This window comes from Corvus cornix, chromosome 10 (assembly GCF_000738735.6).
Source record: "Corvus cornix cornix isolate S_Up_H32 chromosome 10, ASM73873v5, whole genome shotgun sequence".
Lineage (NCBI taxonomy): Eukaryota > Metazoa > Chordata > Aves > Passeriformes > Corvidae > Corvus > Corvus cornix.
Window position 1 is genome coordinate 19105827 of NC_046340.1, and position 21461 is coordinate 19127287.

The 21461-nt window shown below is 58.5% G+C and overlaps 1 protein-coding gene across 1 annotated transcript in view; it reads left to right on the top strand.

Annotated features, from left to right (window-relative positions):
- Positions 1-21461, top strand: part of HCN4 (hyperpolarization activated cyclic nucleotide gated potassium channel 4) — a 91162-nt gene that overhangs the window by 52264 nt on the left and 17437 nt on the right. The window contains exons 3-4 of the mRNA XM_039557910.1: positions 4679-4840; positions 13251-13469. Of these exons, the coding sequence (XP_039413844.1) occupies positions 4679-4840; positions 13251-13469 (381 nt within the window). The remainder of the gene's footprint in view (positions 1-4678; positions 4841-13250; positions 13470-21461) is intronic.

Sequence of the window (21461 nt, forward strand, 5' to 3'; positions counted from 1 at the left end):
GGAGCGCCCTTGCCCTGCCAGCCCTGATTGCTGTGCATGCTCGGGGTGGCCACGGTGGCTCTGTGTGTGCCCGGGGCTGGCTCTGTGTGTGCCCGGGGCTGGCTCTGTGTGCCCAGACTGGCTCAGGGCTGGCTCTGTGAGTGCCCAAGGCTGGCTCTGTGTGCCCGCCTGTGCCCAGGGCTGGCTCTGCGTATGCCCGGGCAGGTTTGTGCTCCTGGGGAAGCCCACCCTGCCAGCTCCGTGTTCTTTGTCTGGCCCTCGCTGCAGCCTCCCAGGATGGGGCTGCACATGGGGGCTCCCAAACCCTTCCCCTTGCCTGGCTGTGTCGGTCAGGACTCATGCCGGGTGTGGGGAAGGTGACACCTGGCACTGATGCCCAGGTCACCCACACCTGCTTTCTCAGTGAGCTGCCTTCAGCTCGCACATTGGCTGGAACGAGCTCGTGGTCCAGGCTGGGTGGGTGTGGGTGACCCCCAGCGCCGCAGGGACTCAGCACAGCCACCCTCGGTGAGCTGGCCTAACAGGACTGTAGGCTCAGGAGAGCTCTTTGCAGCACCCACCCGTCCCTGTCTGTCGGCAGATTAACACCGGCGGTGAGAAGGCAGCTAATGCCTCTGAGAGGAAATGGATCTTTACCTCTGGTATCTTCAAAAGCCAAGGAGAGCGAGGCAGGCTGAAAGGCGTGTCAGCTTCCTTCCCCACAGCCCACAAATACTCCTCCTGAATGTGGGTGAACATGTCTTTCCTCACAGAGAACAACCTGAACGCTGACCCTGGGGCACTCGCAGCAGCATGTGAGCCTGTTTTCATTCTCTAAAGAGATCTGCGTTTCCTCCTCAGCCCCGTGGGGTGTTTAAGCCAGAAATGAAGAGCAAGTTCTTTGCTTTCCATTAAGCTGGAGCAGGGTCACAGCTCCTTGGTTATCCCCAGGGGGTTTATCCCAGTTGTGTACTAGCCATGGTGCGGGCACAGATCCCAGCCCTGGCTGGGCACCAGCGGGATGTGGAGCTACAGCGCTCCCGCTCCGTTGGCAGTGCGTTGGCAAAGGGCAGCGGGCAGCGGCAGTGCCTCCCCGTGGAGCAGAATCCGCCCAGGAGCCCGGCATGGCAGCGATCCTGCCGGAGCCAGCGCCCCGATGGGGGGCTCGCCCTGGTACCCGTTGGCATCGTCGGGGTGCCACTGCCCCAGGGCCCCCAGAGCCCCACAAAGCCCTTGGATCCGGGCACAGCAGCTCCAGAGGGTGGCAAGCCAGCAGTGGCATCCCAGAGCAGATGGGCACTCACACCCGGCCCAGATGTGCACTCAGACCCCGGCCCAGCTCTGCACTCACACCCGGCCCAGATGTGCCCTCACACCCGGCCCAGATGTGCCCTCATACCCAGCCCAGATGTGCACTCAGACCCAGCCCAGATGTGCCCTCACACCCAGCCCAGCTGTGCACTCACACCCAGCCCAGCTGTGCCAGCAGAGCCGGGCACAGGGGCTGTGCCGTGGGCTGGGCTGGGCCTGGCAGGGTGTGCCCGGAGCAGCTGCTGCCCTGCCCAGTGCTGCCCCAGGATGTCCCCATGGACACGGTAGCCCCATGGCCCCAGCCAGCCTGCAGCAGAGGGATGGTGGTGGCCCCAGAGGGATGGTGGTGGCCCCGGCCAGCTGAAGCCGAGGGATGGTGGCCCTGGCCAGCTGGAGCCGAGGGATGGTGGTGGCCCCAGCTGGATGGTGGTAGCCCCAGAGGGATGGTGGTGGCCCTGGCCAGCTGGAGCAGAGGGGTTCTGGTGGCCCCAGAAGGATGTTGGCCCCGGCCAGCCGCAGGGGAGGGATGGTGACCCTGGCCAGCCGCAGCAGAGGCGTTCTGGTGGCCGTGGTTTGGCCAGCGCCCGAGCCGGCTGCCCGCACAGAGCACAGGCCCAGTTCACACACAGCCCTGACTGGAGGCACTGGCAGGCCGGCCCCGCTTCTCCACGGCGTCCTTGGTCCCTCCCAGCACCGGCGCTGAGGCCGTGGCAGCGCTGCTGCAGGGGGGCTGCAGGGCGGCCTTTCGGGTTCCTTCTGGTGGCATCCCGCCAGCTCGTTCCACAGACGCGGGATTTCCAACATGGAGCTCTTACATAACCAGGAATGACTTTCTGAGGGAACTTTTGCTCCTCCCGCTTTCCCAAGCTGCCCTTTCCAAAAGAATGGCAAGGTGTCCTTTGGCTGGAAGGACAGCCCTGATCTTGTAGCAGGGATGCTGAAGCCAGAGCCGGTTTTGGTCTGTCAAAACCAGGGCTATTAACTCTATCCAAGAATATCCTGTGAATGTGAATCCACACTCGGCTCCCTTCTCCCAGTGCAGGCAGCAGAGAGACAGGAAGCACAGGCAGTGCTGGGGCAGAGGGAGCTCTGGTGCCCTGGGACCCAGCCTGGCTTGCGTTACAACAGGACACAAAGTCCCGAGTGTTCCTGATGGAAAGCAGAGAAGCTGCAGTCACCACTCACGTTCCTGTGCTCGTGCAGGGCCCAGCTCTTCTGGAACGTTCCTGGCCCTCCTCTCCCTGGTGAGCCAGGGAAGTGCTGGAGGGCACTCCAGAATTCCCCGCAACACCAGCACCTCTTTGCAGCAGGAGCCTCTCAGTGGCAGGCGTTTGTTCCCAGCCCTGCACAGTTCCTCCCGCATGCTACGCTTCCTGTTTTCCTCCCGCACGGGAATGCAGATGTATTCCAGGGAGCGGGCAGGAGCTGGGGGCTCCTGAGACCTTCGGAACCGGAGCTGTGTGGCCCGCAGCTCAGACATTGGCAGCCCATAATCGTAATCACCGCTGGCAGTCCCTGAGCCACGGTGCAGCTCCTCCTCGGGTGCCGCAGCCCGGCTGTGTCACCCTCAGGGCTCTGCTCCCAGTCACAGTCCGCATCCCAAGGTGCAGAGCAGGAGCCGAATCCACCCTCTCCTCTCTCTTCGTGCACTGAATAAAAGCTCCCCGCCCTCCCCTGACTCGGATGGATCCCAGCCATCCTCTCAGAAGCTCCATATCCATCACCTGGTCCCTGAGCCATCCATGCCCTCGGGCTCTGCGCTCTGCTTTTCATCTATCACAGGAAGGAAGGCACTTCCTCAATCTGACAGGGCTTCTCCCTGGCCCCGGCTGGAGTTCCCTGGGTTACAGCAGGGCTGGAGCTCTTTGAAAAACACCCGGAGGTGTGAGAGGAAAAGTCATTAGCACAGAAAAACCCTGGTGGCACAAACGATCCTTCTGCAAACTGCTGCTCCAGCTTCATTAAAAGCACAGCCCCGGGCTCCCATTCCAACAGGATGGATTCGCTCTGGGTTATCTAAATGAGAATGATCATTTCTGCAGGGGGAGGAAAAAAGAGGAAAGCAGGAGGAATTATTCTGTATGAATTATGTGCTCAGCTTTCATACTGACCTATTGAGTCAGCAGTGAGAGCTGGATTTCCTAGAACGCCTTTCATGCTGGATTTTGGAGACGTTCTTCTTTTCACCCCCGAAAGATCACTCGAATGGCCTTTCTCACACCGGCAGCGTGGGCTCCAGCCCGGGTGCAGGGCAATAATGGAGTTAGCAGCAGTTATCCCAAGCATTCATCCTTCTGGATTCCCGCAGAATTCCCGCAGAATTTGTGCTCCCTCCTGGCGTGGGTTGGGCACGCGGGCATCGCCGTGGGCGTGTGACCCTGAGGCGGGGATGGCTGGTGTGGAACAGGCACTCAAACTGGACAGCAGCTCCCACAGCAGAGCAATTCCCTCTGGAAAAGTGCGATTCCTTCGCCTGGGAACAAAAGTTTTCTGCCGTTTTAGCTGCTGAGCTGCCTCCCTGCGGCACGAGGCCGATCTCTGGTGTGGGCAAAGGTGGCGGGCACACAGTGCCGCGGTGCTGGGAGGAGCAGGATTATCCCTGTTGGAGCAGCCAGGAGCTGTGTGGATTTGGCCACACATCAGGCAGCCTGTCCCCTGTGTCACAGGCCTCCCTGACACTCCTGTCCCTTGGAAGCTGACGCCCAGGCGAGGCACTTGCACCGCCCCGGATCGGGCCGTGTCCCGTCTGACCCGTAAGAAAGCCGTGTCTGTGGGTTTATTTCACACGGGAGGAACTGGCGGGTGAGGAACCCCAGCCCTCTGTGCCATGGTTCTCTTCCCCTCGCCCACCTGGGCAGGGGTGTAGCAGCAGGACCCAGGGAACACAAGAAAAGAGAGGAATCAGGTCCTCTTCCAGAAGCCTCTGCCGAGCTGGAGGCCGTTCCTTGTTGCATTTGAGCCGTGCAGAGACTGCAGCTGACATCCAGCACAAAGGCAGCTGCCACCGTGGGTCACGGTGTAACACATCCAGCAAGAGCAGGAATCGAAGAAGGGCATCGCAGCTCAAAGATGGAATGACAGAGTTTACTCCTGAGGAGTGGCTGATGGTCCAGAAATATTTGCAACCAGCTTATTCTATAGAAGGAGTTACAGAGCTTTTAATGGCGAATGAGAGGACAAAGTCGCAGGGCAGGAGGGGTGACCGATGATGATTTTGTGTTTTGGTTTTTAAGCTGTTTTCAGCTGGTTCTGCTTGCACACTGTGCCTGAGCCGAGCTGCTGCAGCCTTTGTGTCCCTTCAGCAGGGCTCGGGACCATTGCCGCGTGTAATGGCACTGGGGTGGTGCGCGGGGGAGCTGCCGTCTAACCTGCTGCTGTGGCCCCGCAGATCTTCCACATGACCTACGACCTGGCCAGCGCCGTGGTGAGGATCGTCAACCTCATCGGGATGATGCTGCTGCTGTGCCACTGGGACGGCTGCCTGCAGTTCCTGGTGCCCATGCTGCAGGACTTCCCCGACGACTGCTGGGTGTCCCTCAACCGCATGGTGGTGAGTGCCACACAGGAGACACCCTGACCTGCTCGCGTTTCCTCCTTTTGCCCTGGTTTATGTTTCCCCCGTTTCCACTCCTCCCACGGCCTCTTTCCAAAGAGTGAGGCCGATGAGCAGAGCCCTGGCCAGGTGCTGTGTTTTTCATCCCCTGGATCAGCTCATGATAAATAATGAGAAATAATCGGCTCAGAGATGGTGGGTGGGGCCTCCCCTCTGGAACATCCCGTGCTTCCCATCCCACCTCTCGGCCCTAAACCCAGCCCCTCCGGCACCCACAGCCTTCCCCGAGCTTCCCGTTCCTCCGTACATCCCCCGGGCCGGCTCACAGCTTTCCTGCGCCGTGGGCACGGAGGCAGATCCTGCAGGGACAGAGTCCCGGGGTTCAGGCAGATCCTGCAGGGACACAGCCCCGGGGTTCAGGCAGATCCTGCAGGGACAGAGTCCCGGGGTTCGGAGCAGGAGCGGCCCCGGCAGAGCCGCAGAAGGCAGGAGCCAGGCTCCCTCTCCTGGCACCGAGCAGCAAGGAGCCGGCATGGAAAGGGCTTCCCGCGGGAATCGGAGTGTCTGGGGTCCCAGAGACAGGGCTGGGGCTGCTCCACAGTTCCCGTTGCTGGTCCCTTTGCCCCATGCCCCCGGAAGGGTCGGTGTGACCACCCAGCCACCCCGGGGAGAGCCACGGTCACGGGCTGGGCAGGCAGACTGCCCAGTGCCACCCCGAGCTGTGCCTGCTGCTGCTGGGAGGGAGCTGGACACCATATGGCAAAGGCACGGCGAGTTCATGGTACCTTTCAACCATCTCGCTGAGAATGCAGGAGCTTTTATTCAAAGGGACAATGTCCAGTTGATTAAGCAGCAAAAACTGACAAAGCTTAAAAAATTGCCTCTCATTGCAGTTCTTAACCTCCAGATTCCCCCAGCCAGTTTCTTCTTGAATAAAGGAAATAATCGGGCACTGGGGCAGAACAGAACAAATGTAAAATGTATCGAAGCTGTGCCAGCCTGCCGTGCCTCCCCCGTGCAGGGCTGTGGGCACAGGCTGCCCGTGCCTGCAGGAGTGAGCATCCATGGAAAGCTCATCTGTTCGCTGTTTGTTTATGCGTCTCTCCCCCTGCAATATTGGTTCGCTTCCCGCTGCTGCGAGGTGCCAGGCTGCCAGTTTGGAGCCTGGAACCCTCTGTTTATCCCCAGCACAACAGCAGCCCGTGCAGCTGCTCTGCCCTTCCCTTTCTGCTGTTTATGTGGCACGAGCAGTCAGAGATCGGGGCCCATGGCGCAGTCCAGGGCTGAGAGGACGCTCAGCTCCTCACCCCAGGGAGCTCCGAGGTGCAGGGAGACTCATCCCCATCCCGGGGGTGACTTGGCCCTTTGCAGGATGGCTCAGAGCAGCAGATTTGGAGCACAAGTCCCTCACCCCAACATTTGGCTGCTGATGGCAGCAGCTCCTCCTGGCTCCTCTCCATCCATCCCTCCATCCATCCCTCCCTCCATCCATCCATCCCTCCCTCCATCCATCCATCCCTCCCTCCATCCATCCATCCCTCCATCCATCCATTCCTCCATCCATCCATCCATCCATCCATCCCTCCATCCATCCATCCCTCCATCCATCCATCCCTCCCTCCATCCATCCATCCATCCATCCATCCCTCCATCCATCCATCCCTCCATCCATCCATCCCTCCCTCCATCCATCCATCCATCCATCCCTCCCTCCATCCATCCATCCATCCATCCCTCCATCCATCCATCCCTCCATCCATCCATCCCTCCATCCATCCATCCATCCATCCATCCCTCCATCCATCCATCCCTCCATCCCTCCATCCCTCCATCCATCCATCCATCCATCCCTCCATCCATCCCTCCCTCCATCCATCCCTCCCTCCATCCATCCCTCCATCCCTCCATCCCTCCATCCATCCATCCCTCCATCCCTCCATCCATCCCTCCCTCCATCCATCCCTCCCTCCATCCATCCCTCCCTCCATCCATCCCTCCATCCATCCATCCCTCCATCCCTCCATCCATCCATCCCTCCATCCATCCCTCCCTCCCTCCATCCCTCCCTCCATCCATCCCTCCGTCCCTCCCTCCATCCATCCCTCCCTCCATCCATCCCTCCCTCCATCCATCCCTCCCTCCATCCATCCCTCCATCCATCCATCCCTCCATCCATCCATCCCTCCATCCCTCCATCCATCCCTCCCTCCATCCATCCCTCCCTCCATCCATCCCTCCATCCCTCCATCCCTCCATCCCTCCATCCCTCCATCCATCCATCCATCCATCCCTCCATCCATCCCTCCCTCCCTCCATCCCTCCCTCCATCCATCCCTCCGTCCCTCCCTCCATCCATCCCTCCCTCCATCCATCCCTCCCTCCATCCCTCCATCCCTCCATCCATCCATCCCTCCATCCATCCCTCCCTCCATCCATCCATCCATCCCTCCCTCCATCCATCCATCCCTCCATCCATCCATCCATCCGTCCCTCAGGGAAGAGGCACAAGCTGGGGTTGAAGCTGCAGTCAAGAGGAAGGCTCTGGAAAAGCGGCAGCAGGTGGGGCAGAGGAAGGAAAGATTCAGCCGAGGCAAATCCCAGCAGCAAGGCTGGGGAGAGAGGAGGAGGCATTCCAGAGGCAGAGTGGCTCCGCAGGCTCCGGGAGGGCAGGGGAGGGAGCTCCTACCCAGAGCAGAGCTTTCCTCGTGCTGCAGCCTTGTCTTCCCAGCCTTGAGAGCCTCTGAAGCTGGGAATTAAACTTGCCTTGGGGGAATTTTTTTTTCTGCTTCTTCCCTGCATCTAAATCACCTTCTTTTTTTTTTTTTTTTTTTTTTTTTTTTTTTTGTTCCACTTAAAAGAAGTGGGGAAAAAAAATCATTATCCCTGAAAACAGAGCCTCAGGAAAATGGGATGAAGAACTGGAGAGTTCTACAGCTGCACCTGTAGTTCAGGGGGCTTCCACTCCAGGAGCTGTGCAGGAATCTGCCAGCCCCAAACCAGCCTGGGGTCAGAATACTGAGTGCAGTAGCTCTTCTGCAACCAGACAGGTTTTTTCTCCCAGTAATGTCCTTCAATCCCCTGAGAAGAGTTCCTGGTGTGTCACAGGGACCAGTGGTGGATGTGGATGGCTTTATCACTGAAACAGTTTCCATCGAATCAAGAGGGGAGTGTTGAGAGAGGCCGCAGAGTCAGGAAGCAAGAAACCGGAGCTGTGGGCTCTGCTTTGGTGGCAGGCTCCAGATGGAAGGTTCCAGAGTGGCTCTGGGTGATAGGCAGGGCTGGCAGGGGAGAGGCCAGGGTGGCCTCTGTGCCAGGGAGCCGGGAGGATGGATTTGGGGACATTCTGTACCGGCCTGGCCACAGCTCTGAGGAGATAAATAAATACCCTTGGTGCTCAGCTGCCCTGATTACACACAGCAGCCAGAAATCCGGGAAAAGGGAATCTTCTGAAGCTGTTGCAGCCAAGGGGAGCTGGAAGTGAGGTCCAGATGCTTCGCAGGCTTTGTCCATGAGCGTGCTGCTCGTCCTCTGCTCCGGGGTTTCCCACCACTTGGCACTCCCTAAAACCAGCCCTGATTTCCATGCAGCAGGGAAGGAAGGTTCATCACCTCCCATCTGCTTTCCTAAAGGTTTAATCCTCACCCAGGGGATTTGTGAAGGGTCTGGCGTTGCCAAAACCATCTCGGGGCCTCGATAAATCCCCGAGTCCGGTTCCTCTCGGTGCTTTCCCCGTGCCCCATGCCCCATCTGCAGCGGCCGGGGAAGCAGTTGGTGTCTGGCTGACTCTCAAGCGGCAGGGCACGGTGTTTGCAGTATTAATTGCCGAGCCCCGCTCCCAGGGGCTTCAGCGTCAGCTTTCCCGCAGTGCCCCTCATGAGAGCCTGGAAGCACTGGTGAGTCAGCTGCAGAGTGCCTGCTGCTCCCCCAGCGCCGGCCCGGCAGCTCCTCTCCCGCAGACCCCAGCTCTGCCGAGCCCTGGGAGCTGCTGGGAACACTGGCTCCTCCCCTGGGCGCTGTGCTGAGCCCACAGACCCTGCAGGGAGGGCAGAGATGCCCCAGGCCACTGCAGCCACCGTGCCCGGCAAGCCCTGGCCAGCCTCCCCTCCGCCAGAACGCGGCGAGCAGAATCCCTCCCTCGGAGCTCAGAGCTCGGAGCTCAGCCCCTCCGTGCTCACAGCACCGTGCTGAGGGTGCCGATGGACGGGGGAAGAGGAGTGGCTGCTGTTGATGCCTTTTCCGGGTCTTAAAATCAAGAGTCAAACCTTGGTATTTATTTTAATCAAGATTTTACCTTGGTATTTATTTTAAGGATCCTTAGGTGCACCACATCGAGGTCAAATGCACCAAAATGCACCCCGCAAAATGCACACCCCAAAAGATCTGGTAGAACATTATAGGTCTTACTAATTAGCATATCTATCAATATTGATAAATATATCAAGCCCGGAACAGGCAGGTTCTGTCCGAGGTGAAGCCTGACCTGACATCTCCATCTGTTCCTCCGCTATTCCCATCCTTTAAACTGGGCCTGTTTGCCCAGCCCAGCAGATGCAGGGGTGGGCAGGGATGGTTGGAGACAGCTCCTGAGTTCTCCAGGTGTTAATGGTGTGGGTCAGGCAGTACATTGTGCCCAAGGACTGCGCCCCTACCCCAGGAACTTCCAGTACTTCTCCGATCTTTACTCCTCTCACTCCTCCTCTCCAGTGAGGATTCAACCAGCCACACTCACGTGTACATCAGAACCAAGACGCCCTGTCAGACACCACAGTTTGCCTTTGGGTGCTTCTGTGAGGTGCTACAGAACCCAGCAGTGCCTTTCAGGTGTCCCAGGAAGCGTCTCCAAGTACTCAAAGGTGGATCTGAGCAGGCCAGACTCTGATGCCAGAGAAGCCCTTCCAGCACTGCCAGCGTGGCTGCTAAAACAAACCAGTCCAAGAAACTGCTTCAAAGTCATTCCCCTCCCCTTTGCAGACTCTCTCCGTGCCTCTGAGTAACCCCCTCCTGACTGTGACCAGGCACAGACCTGTAGCTCCGCTTTAGCTTGCTTTGGGATTTGCCTAAGGAGAGTCATTTCCCCCCTGCAGTTTAAGGCCTCATTTCCCTCTCCTAATGGGCCATTTCAGCCGCTCCAGTGGCTGTGGAGTGGTGCAGCCCTCCCGCGTGGGGGCTGGTGTGGTGGGCTATTCCACAGGGGCTGGCTCTTACGGGAACGAGCTGTGGCAGTGTGAGGCACCCCGTGCTGATGAAGCCGAGTCCACACCGCATTTGGAACCTCTTCTAGGCCAGCCTAAAGTACTGTAGGCTTGACCCATCTGCTCACCCTGTGGAAAACAAAAAAGCCCGAAAACTAAAGATGTACCGAGAGCTGTAAGTGAAGAGCCCTCACGGAGCATCCAGTGCTCTCTGCACTCGGTATCCTAAAGGTAATTGCTCCGAAAGGCTTCCCCTTCACAGGAGCCCTTGACGCTCTCCCAGCAGAGCTTGGTTTGTTTGGAAAGCTCCGTGTTTCCTGCAGCTCTCACCCCCCAGTCTGCCACCCTTCAGTCTGGCACCCGCAGCCCATCCTCGCAGGGAGCCCTGCTGCTGCTGGGAATTGGGCTGGGCCTCGGAGCTGTGCAATTCCCAGGGAGCCAGCAGTGTTTCTGCGGGCTGCAGGGCCTCGGCGTGTCGGATGTTCGAGTTTTGGATGACTAATTCCTACAAAACACTGGCGAGCTTCCTTGTCAACAGCACTCCTGAGCCGCAGGTTGCTGGAAGAATGGCTTTTAAACCTCGAGCCTGCCTGGCACCCAGATGTTCACAGCCACTAAAGAGCCTGGCAGCCAGTTTCCTAGCTCAGCTGTTACTGCTCTGTCTGCCCAGATTCCCTCTGGAATTTCAGCTCAGTGCTTTGTCCCTGCTCTCAGGCCTGTGGCGATGTGCTGCCCTGCTAAACTACTGCCACACTGAACTCAGAGGGCAGCAGCATTCCCGCCGCTCCCAGTGAGGAACAGGGCAGGAATTCATTCAACAAGGGATGGGGCAGGACAGCTGCAGTGCTCCTGTGCCCAGAACAGCTGGCAGCGCACTGCCCACCCTCGCAGGACGCGGCACTTAGAGCCAAGGCTGGCCACGAGTGACAGCTCCCTGCCGCTGTCTCAGGGTGAGGGGCAGTGCCTGGGCTAAAGCCATGGAGGTCACAGCAGCTGCCACGCCCTGAGAGCAGGGCCCCAGACTGCCAGGACTGCAGGGCTGAGGGCAGGGGGCTCCTGCCAGCGCAGGATGCTGCCCGGGGGAGCTGTGTGAGAGCTCGGTGCCCGCACGGAGCAGAAGTGCATCTGCGAAATGCCACAAAAAACACATCCACCGCTTCTCTGGCCAGGCCTCGCGGCCACAGCACAGGCCTGGAGGCAAAGGGGAAGGAGGGGTCACCTCTTTGGCCCCACACCTCTGGCAGCTCCCGTGGCCGGACCCTCCCTGTGCCCTGGCCAGGGACACACTCCCTCCGCCCTCCTCTGTGTGTGGCTCCTTCGGCTGCTGGTGGCTCCTCCCCACGAGCCCAGGGCACAGCCAGCAGCTGTCACCAGTGGCCACTTTGTCTCCTGCCCTCTCTCTTGGCTCCAGGGGGGTTTTTCCCAGGTTCCTGCTCTGCTGGGAGATGAGCCCAGACAGGCTGGCGCCAGCAGGGCAGGAGCAGTCCCTCCTGGCTGTGACTGTGCCCCCGCTCCCGTGCCCGCTCTGCTGTCACTTGTGTGGCTTTGCCCTTCTTGTTGCAGTAGGAACCAGGCCTGTTCTTGCATAACGAAACCGAATCTGGCCGGGTAGTGCTATCAGCTGGCTTTGTCCACGTGCTTATCTCCTAAGCAAGCAGCAGCCCTCAGCAGAGCTTCCAGCCCTGTGCCGCAGCTCCCAGCCAGCTCTGTCGCTGTTCGCTCCCCGTAAGAGCAGTGAGAAGTTTCCGTGGGCACCAGTGGCACTGGGGAGCTGCTCGCAGAGAGGTCGTCAACCTGACTGTGATGAGACACCTCCAGGAGGTGCCCGGGGAGCTCCAGAGCTCCCAGCACTGCTGGCTGCTGGTGCTCTGGGTGGAGGTCGCAGGAGAACTCTTCGTTTATTGGCGAGCCACCAGCAGGTCTGTGCGGTGACCTTCCAAGGTGGCACGTGTGTCTGCAGAGCTCCATCCACACCCTGTGCCCTTCCCAGGAATGGGGCAGCTGAGGAGCAGTCGGTGCTGCCATGGCTCTCACCCAGCAGAGGCATTTTCCCATCCTTGTAAGAGCTGTGAGTGATGGCAGAGCGGTCACTGGACAAGGTTCCACAGCCGGCACTTGCTGGCAGATAATCCCCACAGGATGAGCTGTTCCAGCAGCTCAGGCTGATGGGAACCATCAGGAAATGTGGGCTGGTTTTTGTCCCTGTGCCGTGATGTCCCTGCTGCCTGTGCGAGCTGCAGTGGAGAGCACACGGTGTCTCGGGACACCTCTCCTGGCAGATGTTGCTGCTCTCAAATGAGGCCATTTGTAGCTCCTTAGCTCCCTGAGAAAGCCCTGTGTGGCACTGAGAACTTCTCTTCAGACATTATCAGCTTCACTCTCTGCCCTTCTCATCTCTCAGGTAACGACCAGAGCCCCTGGCCATTTCCTAAATGGCTGGGCAGAGATTTTTCCCCACTCTCAGCTCCCGCTGCTGGCTCCTGGCTCAGGCTCTCTGTTACAAGTCTCAGTTGAAGTCCATTTCCCTGGGGAGGAAATGATTTGCTTCAGTTCCCCTCCCACACGTGGGTCACTGTGAAATCTCCCAGTGCATCATCTGGGTTTATCCCAGGTTACAACAGGGCAGCCTGGCTGCCTTCCCTGCTGGAAAAGCACACGGAATCACTAAAAACCAGGACCAAAGTGGGATGGCAGGTCACAGAACCTGGGCTCATTTTCCAAATGGAGTGAGCTGGGCTTGCAGGGCTGTGAGGGCTCTGAGGTGTTTGGGGTTTAGGGGCTCAGTGAGGGATACAGGAGTTATGGGGGCTATGGAGGCATTGAGGTGTAGGGGCTCTGTGGGCTATAGGGTCAACTGAGGGATGTGGCACTTACGGGGGCTCTGAGGGGCTTGGGGTGTAGGGGCTCAGTGAGGGATATGGGAGTTATGGAGGCTCTGAGGGGCATTGAGGTGTAGGGGCTCTGTGGGCTATGGGGTCACTGAGGCATGTGGGAGTTATGGGGGCTCTGAGGGGTTTGGGGGTTGAGACTCCATAGCCCTCCTAGCTTTCAAAGACTCCCCAGACCTCCAAGCCACCAAAGAACTAAATCCCTGGTGTAACACGTCGAGGTGCTGCCGACAGGGATTTTTGGGTGCAGCAGCAGGGTGCTTTCCTGCCCCATGCCCGTGTCCGGAGCGATGTGTCCCGTGCTGAAGCTGTGCTGTGTCCCTGCAGAACGACTCGTGGGGGAAGCAGTACTCGTACGCCCTGTTCAAGGCCATGAGCCACATGCTGTGCATCGGCTACGGGCAGCAGGCGCCGGTGGGGATGTCGGACGTGTGGCTCACCATGCTCAGCATGATCGTGGGGGCCACCTGCTACGCCATGTTCATCGGCCACGCCACCGCCCTCATCCAGTCCCTGGACTCCTCGCGCCGCCAGTACCAGGAGAAGGTAAGGGCAGCCCTGCTGGGGCCGCGGTGGTCTCTGTGCTGGCCGGAGGGAGCTCGGGGTGGTCTCTGTGCTGTTCAGAGGGAGCTCGGGGTGGTCTCTGTGCTGTTCAGAGGGAGCTCGGGGTGGTCTCTGTGCTGTTCAGAGGGAGCCCGGGTTGGTCTCTGTGCTGGCCGGAGGGAGCCCGGGGTGGTCCCCGTGCTGTCCGGAGGGAGCTCGGGGTGGTTTCCGTGCTGTCCAGAGGAAACCAGCACTGTCAATGAGAGAGGCCGAGGGTGCAGTTCCTTGGCCATTCATCCCCATCCCTCCGCTCCAACACCCTCAGGAAGAAACAGCAGCAGGATCAGTTAACCACAGCAGGGCGAGGAGGTGACTGTTGCTGTCTCTGCCTGACTTTGTACGCCAGCGTTATCAATGTCACCGGTACCTAACATTGGAAGTCACTTTTTCCTTTCCCACACCTTGTTTCAAACCCCCAGGGAACGTTCCAGAATGTGCAGCTTCTGTTTAGCAAGTGCTGTCTTTGAAAGTATCCAGATTATTCACTCCTGAGCGAGCTGCAGGACAACCCCCAAAGCCCAGATGAAGGCTCGGGAGCTCGGAGCAGGTTCCCCAGGTGGCTGTGGAATTAATGGCACCGTTGTTGGATTGCAGATTGGAGGCATGGCCAGAAATGTCACAGCCAGTCAGGTTGCCACTGCCACAGTCACTGAATTTGTGAGCTGGGCAGGGCATCCAAAAACAGCAGCTGCCCTCAGCTGGTGGGGCTGAGGAGGTTTTATGGCCGGGGTCTTGTGGATACATTTGATCTGGAGATTAAGAAGAGGAATTGTTCCTATTCTGACCCTGCCAGGTGCAGCTTAGGTGAGAGGGGAGCTGTGATTCAGGTGGGGAAACTGTGACCACCAGGCACTGCTCAGGTGAATTTTAGGTTCGGGGAGGAGGTGGGATGACCTTGGAGCAGGTTCGAGACATGGGGATTGCAATGGGAAGAGAGCTGGGCAGAGAGGGAGAGCAAAGAAGGCCAGAGGCTGACTCATGCTTGGAGCACAGGGAAGATCCCAAACCACAGCTAGAGGTAGAGGAGGGGGAACGCCCAGAAGAAGAGTGTGGAGGCCTGGGATGCATCCCGGAGCATCCAGAGCTTCAGCTGCGTGCTGCAGCTCAGCCGGGCTGCTCCCGACGGAGAGCAGGGCACGCCGGAGAGAAGGACACTGCAGCACAGGGAATGCAGGCTGATCAAATCTCGGCATGCAGAGTGCTTATTCAAATGTGTTTGAAGTAGCACAGAAGTCAAGGACTGATCTGCAAACCCAGCCACCTGGCCAGCCTGGCGCAGCCAAGGCTGCACCTGCAGCACTGGGCACTCCGCGCTGCAGACAAGGGCACAGCGTGACCCTGCGGTTGGATTCCAGTCAGTGCTCGGGGAAATCAGTCCCCAGGAAGCCAGCAGGGGCTGTGGAGGGGGTGGCAGGGACAGTGGGAAGTGTTAAAGCCCGCTTAGAAAGCGGGGATGTGAGTGAGAGGGTTGGCAGAGCCAGGAGAAGAGCTCTGACAAAGGCGGTGGGGAGAGGACTGCACGAAGGGCGCATTCCTGTGGCAGGTTCATTTCCCGAGTTATCCTCCCACGATCAAAGCCTCAGGGGCTCGGCGCGTTCATTTTCCTCTTGCAAATGGGACAAGCGATGGCCTAAAAACAAACATGTATTGACTTCCCACATTCCTTAGCACTCGGACAGCCACGATTCAAATGAGGCTGCTGCGTGATTTGCAGCTCTGCAACTCAATTTAGTGCGGCCCTCCTGGGACAAAGCGGCTGGTGAAGCAGATTAGAGAGAGAATCTCTACAAGTTCGGAGGTCGATTGGTAGAAGCCAGCAGCGACTGAGAGACCTCTGCTGAGCACCCTGTGGGCTCTGCCTGTCCCTCAGCACAGCTCAGCCTGCGGGGCCTCGGGAGCTGTGCTGGGAGCGGCCAAGGAAAGGGACACGGTGGGCAGGGAGAGGAGCAGCACAAACCCAAACGGGAGAGGAGGTTACAGCTGGAACTGCCCTGGGAGGCTCTGCTGCGGGGCATCCTCACGACAAGATTCAGGGGTGAGTTTCTGGGGAGGTTTCAGGTTGTCCAGACCTCTGCCAATGCACTGGTTGTTCCCTTGGACAAGCAGGGCTTTGGAAAAGAGGAATGAAAGCCAAGCTGTGCTGACTGTCGGCTTCAGGAGCAGGCTTGTCCCACTATGCCTCAGATCCTCTGAACACTGGGACAGCGATCCCTGTCCTGTCGAAATCTCCTCCCAGAGCTTCTCACCATGCTGTGCTGGTTCTGCAGGGCAGGGAGGCTGGGTGGGATCCGTGGGCTGGCAGGAACCACGGAGAATTCAGCGGGAATTCCTGCTCCAAGCCAGGGAGCTGCTGAGGTTCCTGGGTACCAGGGGACAGTCCCCCGTGGCACAGAGCACGCCCGGCACGTGGAGGGGGCACAGCCATGGGGCAGGGCCAGCCCTGGCCTCCCTGAAAATGGAGCTTTGGACGTGGCTCTCTGAAGGGACTGTTTGCCCTCCACTGCCAGAGGCAAACCGAGAAGGGCCCGTCGGAGCTTCCCGTGGTCACGGAGGCAGTGGCAGGATCAGGGGCTGATCTTCTCTCCTAACCTCAGTCTGGAGTCTAACTCCACAGCATCCTTGCACCCGGGGCTGGTGTCTATTTCCTGCGTGTGAGACAGCACCACTAGAGCTCCATCCTGAGGGATTCTGACAGAAACGTTTCCCACAGTGGTGCTGGGCAGCGTGGTGGTGTGAGTGAGCCGATGTGACAGCTCTGACCCAGAACATGCCTGTTCTCACCCGGAGCTCCCTGCCACTGTGCTCGGCTGGGCACGCTCTTCTGGCTTCCCACACCCTCACTGAGCTCATTTCCTCTCCCACATTACTTTTCTGCAACATTGTGGGTTGAAAGAGCTTATCTTGGAGTGCCGGAGCTCTGGTGCAGGTGCTGGGGAGGGGCTCAAGGACAGGAGCAGGGGTACAAGACCCTCTGTTTATAGATCAGCTGGAGCCTTTACTTCATCCCTGAATGCAGAATTACCCCCAGCCTGTGTGACCGTGGCTCACATGAGAGGAAGAGTGTTCTTTGCCCAGGAGAGGGATAAGCTAGCCAGATAGGCCAGTGATTCCCATGCTTTTTGCAGGTCCTCCTATTAATTTCTTTCCCTAATCCTGCAGCTGAGCTGGATTCGTATTTCTGTCAAGTCACCACACACAGCCTCTCATCCTCCCCAGCTCTCTGTCACCTTGAGGGCTCGGGAGGGTGACTGTGCTGCTCGCTGCCATCCTCGGAACAGGGCAGGGACGCCCTGGGCTCACTCTCCCATCCCAGCAGGCGCAGGGAGGCTCAGCCCCGGGTACAGCAGGGAGGGACTGGTGAGAGGCAGGGGTTGCTGCTGTCAGCACTGCAGAGCCCAGCAGAGCCCTAATCTCTCCTCCCAGAGCCTCCTCTCCCCTCAGGATCTGTGCTGCACTGGCGCTCTCTGCTCTCCGCACTCCTTCCTCGCTCCTCCTCCTCCCTGAGCAGTCCATCCAGTGCCTCTTGTTCCGAAAATACCTCTCGGCTCTGGGTAGAGACTCACGGTTTCCCGTGTCACCGTTCTGAAGCAGCATGTGCTGCTGCTCGCTTGCAGGGGGACGGGCAGGTAACGCTGCCGAGACAATGGCTCCAGAAGCCCCGCAGAGCACTGGCATCGCCCCTCGGCTCCTCACACACCTCACAGCCCTCCTGCCCACAGTTCCTCCTCTGCTCTGCCTATCCAAGCACTTCGCTGCCCTGCTCTAACATTTCAGCCCTTCCATCAGCAGCAGAGGGAAACTGGGGGAAGTTTAGTCGTGGGAAAGGCCAAAATAAAACCGCTGGAATGTACTGTCCCTGTTGGGGATGTTGGAGCAGCACTGGTTGGAGGGGAATCCAGACAGTGCCCTCGGCCGGCCCACTGCTCTGAGAGCTGGGAGCCTGTCCTGGGGCTCAGGCTGCCCTCGCTCCTTCTGGGAGAGCAGCAGCAGAGCTGTATTAGCAGCACGTTTAAGGGGTGGTTTGGGCTTTTTTATGGTCCATGATGAAACCGGGCAACTCACAGCTCCAGGGTGCTGCAGAGCTCCAGAGTCTCGTTAACCTCGGAATATTTGGACAGATTGACTCGAGGAAACCTTCCAGGTGTTGCTGAGTGCCCAGTTGCAGATCCAGCCGCCGGCAGTGGGAATCCCAGATCTGCTTTGTCAGTGGGCAGGAGCTGGAGTCCTCCTCCCTGAGGCACCTGGAGCAGAGCCAGCACGGGGGAGAGGAGCCCTCACTGCCCTCGGTGGGTTGGGGGCTGCTCTGAGCTGCCTCCCCATGAGCTCGTGCAGGGAACAGGGGGCACAGATCCTGCCTGGGCTCCTGGATAGCCACACCAGCCTGGCAGCGTGCCCTGCTGATGAGCACCCCCTGCCAGCAGAGCTCATGAGCCCTGTGCTGGAGCTGGGGTGATCGCTGGGGCTCCGGAGCTGGCTGAGCCTGGGGGACACAGACACTGCGGTGACTCCGGCAGCCTGGGCGGGCACACACTGCCAGGATTCCACTGCTGCCAGGGGGGAAACGTCACATCCTTTACCACTCTGGGCAGGACTGGAAAGGGCATTCCCAAGAGGACTGGTCACCAATAAGTTCTTAGGGATCATTCCCACTTTCCTGGAGCTCCCAGGCATTCTGGAGGAGTCTCCTCCTGAGCCAGCACCCGCTGTGGAGGTCAGGGGAGCTGCAGAGCTCCCTCACTCCTTGGGTAATGCGTGTGAAGGAGAGGGCAGGGAGTGCAGCACGCCAGAAATTAAAGGTGTTTGCAGCACTTAATCAAATGCAGAATGCAATCAAATTTCCTAATTGGAAAAAGTTTGGAGAGCCCGGCTTTATCCTGTCGTGCCTGCACTGGGTTTTTGTTCCCTCTGTGGAGAGATGGCCTGAGCAGTGCTGTGTCCCACCTCCCTGGCAGTCCAGCAGCCCGGGCTGATAACAAGGCTGATAAGTGATGTCCTTCAGTGACAGTGTCAGGGCCTCTGCTGTGCCCTGGCCTGGGGTGCCAGCACTGCCCCGGGGCAGTTCCCTGCAGGTAATGGGGTGTTATAAGTAATGAGCTGTTCAGCCAGAAACTCAGAAATCGTGTCAGCTGTTTCAGGGTTATTTAATCCTTTCCCTGAAAGAACCCTGGGTTGTTATAAAACAGAAATGTTTGCTCAATGAAAACCTCATGGCTTCTTTTCAGAATGCCTTGGGGTGCCAACTGCCTTACCCACACTGGGGTCGAGTAGCTCCTGCTCGTGCAGGAGAATATTTTGTGGGAGGCCTTAAACGTGGTTTAGAAGGCCCATTCTGAAGCTGTAAAACATGTCAGAAACAGGGGAGTTACAGCCCAGGTTCTGACTCCTCCATCCTGGGCCTGGTGACGCCTGCTCCGAGCCAGGGCTGCCTGCCTTGCCATGGCAAGGGAATGTCCCCGCCTCGGCAGCTCTTCCCATCCCACCGAGGGGCTGCAGACTTCGTTGTCAGTCTGGGAACCTACTTTGGCACTCGAGCTGTTAGTAAATAAATAATAAATGGATGAAGAGCTGATGCTGCAGCGCGCGGAGCCTCCCTCAGAGCCGCCTGTCCCGCTGCTCCCAGCAGTGCCGATCCCTCGCTGCACCCTCGCTGCTCCCCCATCCCCATTCCAGCCCTTGGGGGCACATTTCACCTCATCCCCCTCCTTCTGCTCCTCTGGGCAGAGCACTGCTGGTCCCTTTTCCCTGTCCCACGCCGGATGTGTGGCTCCAGTGACCTGACATCTCCACAGCGTCCTGTGGTGTTTCTGAAGGCGGATTGACCGTGGCCAGAAGTGCCCTGTGCTGGCCTGGTGCCTTATGGCAGGATGTGGCCTGTCCAGCCCAGCCAGGCATTGCCTTCAGGGGCCATTCCCAGGGGAAACAGGCTCTTCCCATAGCCACGACGTGCAGGTTTGTCCGTATTGCATTCCCGTGGGATGTACAGGATTAGAGCTTCGGGCTCGGCACCCACAACATTTCCTGCAGAGGGATTTGTCCCACAGCTTCTGGATCTGCTTTCCTCAGAACCCCGAGCAGCAGAGATGGCTGGAAGCAAACCGGGGCTTCATCAGGCTCATTATTCATCCTGCTCAGTCCAGTGGGATTGTCCGAGGCACAATCCCTGCCTGAACAGGAGCTGATGCTCAGCAGGGGGAGGCAACTCACGGCCATCCCCAGGGCAAGGAATGTTGGAGAAAAGTGGGAGAAAAGCTCCAGGAAGTCTCTGTGCCACAGCAAGAGATCAGGATCCTGACAATTACCAAAGGTACTGTGCAGTAAGGGGAAAAGTGTCCCAGCTTTTCCAGGAAGGGACACTTAAAACTCATTTTCTGGTGGCAAAACGATCGAGGGCCGTGGTACAGGAATTAATTAATCCAGCCTTTGGAAAGGGTCACAACCAGGACATCACATCAGGCCTTTCCAGAATGGAGGTAGCTCCCAGACTGTGTCCCAGAACTCCTCTGTTCTTCCCTGAAACCCCTCAGCAGTCCTGCAGCTCCACGAGAATGAGTATGTGGAGTCACATGTAGATCGTAGACTAGATCCTGAGGGTGGCAATATGAATGGCTGAAGAGAGCCAGAACGCCAGAACTCAGCGTTTCTGTGGGTCTGACGATTCCTGAGTGCTGGGGAGCTGCACTGTTTGGCTCCTGACCAGAGATCAGGGGAAATAGAACAGAGATTCCCCTGTGTCCTGTCAGGACCCTCCACGCGGTGAATCCCACGAGCTGATGGTTCCCTGCAGAGCACTGATGCACCTGGGAGAGCCCCAGCACCGGGCAGGGTGGCTCTTAACCCAGCTCCAGGGATGTCCTGCTGCCAGAGCACCACAGTCCTTCCCTGAGCTGGGAATGCTCTGCTGCAGCCTCCTTCTCCTTCCACAAGCGCATCTCTGGTGACTTCCCTGGGGTCCAGACACGGAGATGTTTGTGATTGGAATTATACCCAGTGCCACAGTGATCTCAGCCTCATCCTGGAAGGATCCGAGTAGAGCCAGGATCACGGAATGTGCTGGCTTGGAAGGGACCCTCAGGGATCATGGAGCCCTGCACGGGACACCCCAACAATCCCCCCTGTGCCTGGTGGTTTCCACGTTCAGAACTGGGGCAAGGAACAGCTGAGCCTCTTCAGTGATTGATCCCTGCCAGAGAGAGGAGGATTCCTGACGGGTGTGAGGGCATGGAAGGAGTTAAACATATTTAGTTGGCTTTGGGCTGTGAGTGATCAGAGCTTTGGAAGGAGGGGAGGGAGGCGGTGAGACAGGAGGGAAAGTGGCCAGCTATAGAAGCAAAAATACTCAGCCGAACGGTTTCCTTTTGATATATTAATACTTCCTTCAAGGGCTATTTGAGGAAAAACAGACTTAAGAAAATGAGCTGGGATTTAAATGGGCTCGATTGTCTTCAGAGAGATTTAAATAATTCCTAAATGAGTGGTTTTGGTTGAACCCAGAGAGGCCACTAAGCTCTGAGCACAGGTCAGGCTGGGGACAGGGAGACAAGTGGGAGGCTGAGCAGGCGAGGAGGAGGAGGAGGGAGGAGGGGAAGCGGCTGTCAGGGAGGCCTGGCCACGGCTGAAAGGCAGCAAAGGGACAGCAAGTGGCTTTAGAGAGGGCCAGCTGAGCGTGGCATCATCCGCCTGACCCTGCAGGAGTGGGGCCTGCAGCAGCTCCAAGGGAAGGGGGAACACCCCAGTGAATCTTCAGTCCCTCAAACATGGCAAGAAGGGGTCGATGCTTTCATTTCTGACCCCATCTCTGCACAAGGGAGAGCCGAGGGCCCCAAAACCCTCCTGGGAGGGAGCACCAGCAGAGACAGGAGAGACAAGATCTCCCTCTCCTTAACCATGACAGAGAGTGATGGTTCCTTATTTCACAGATTGCTTTTATAACCCTGA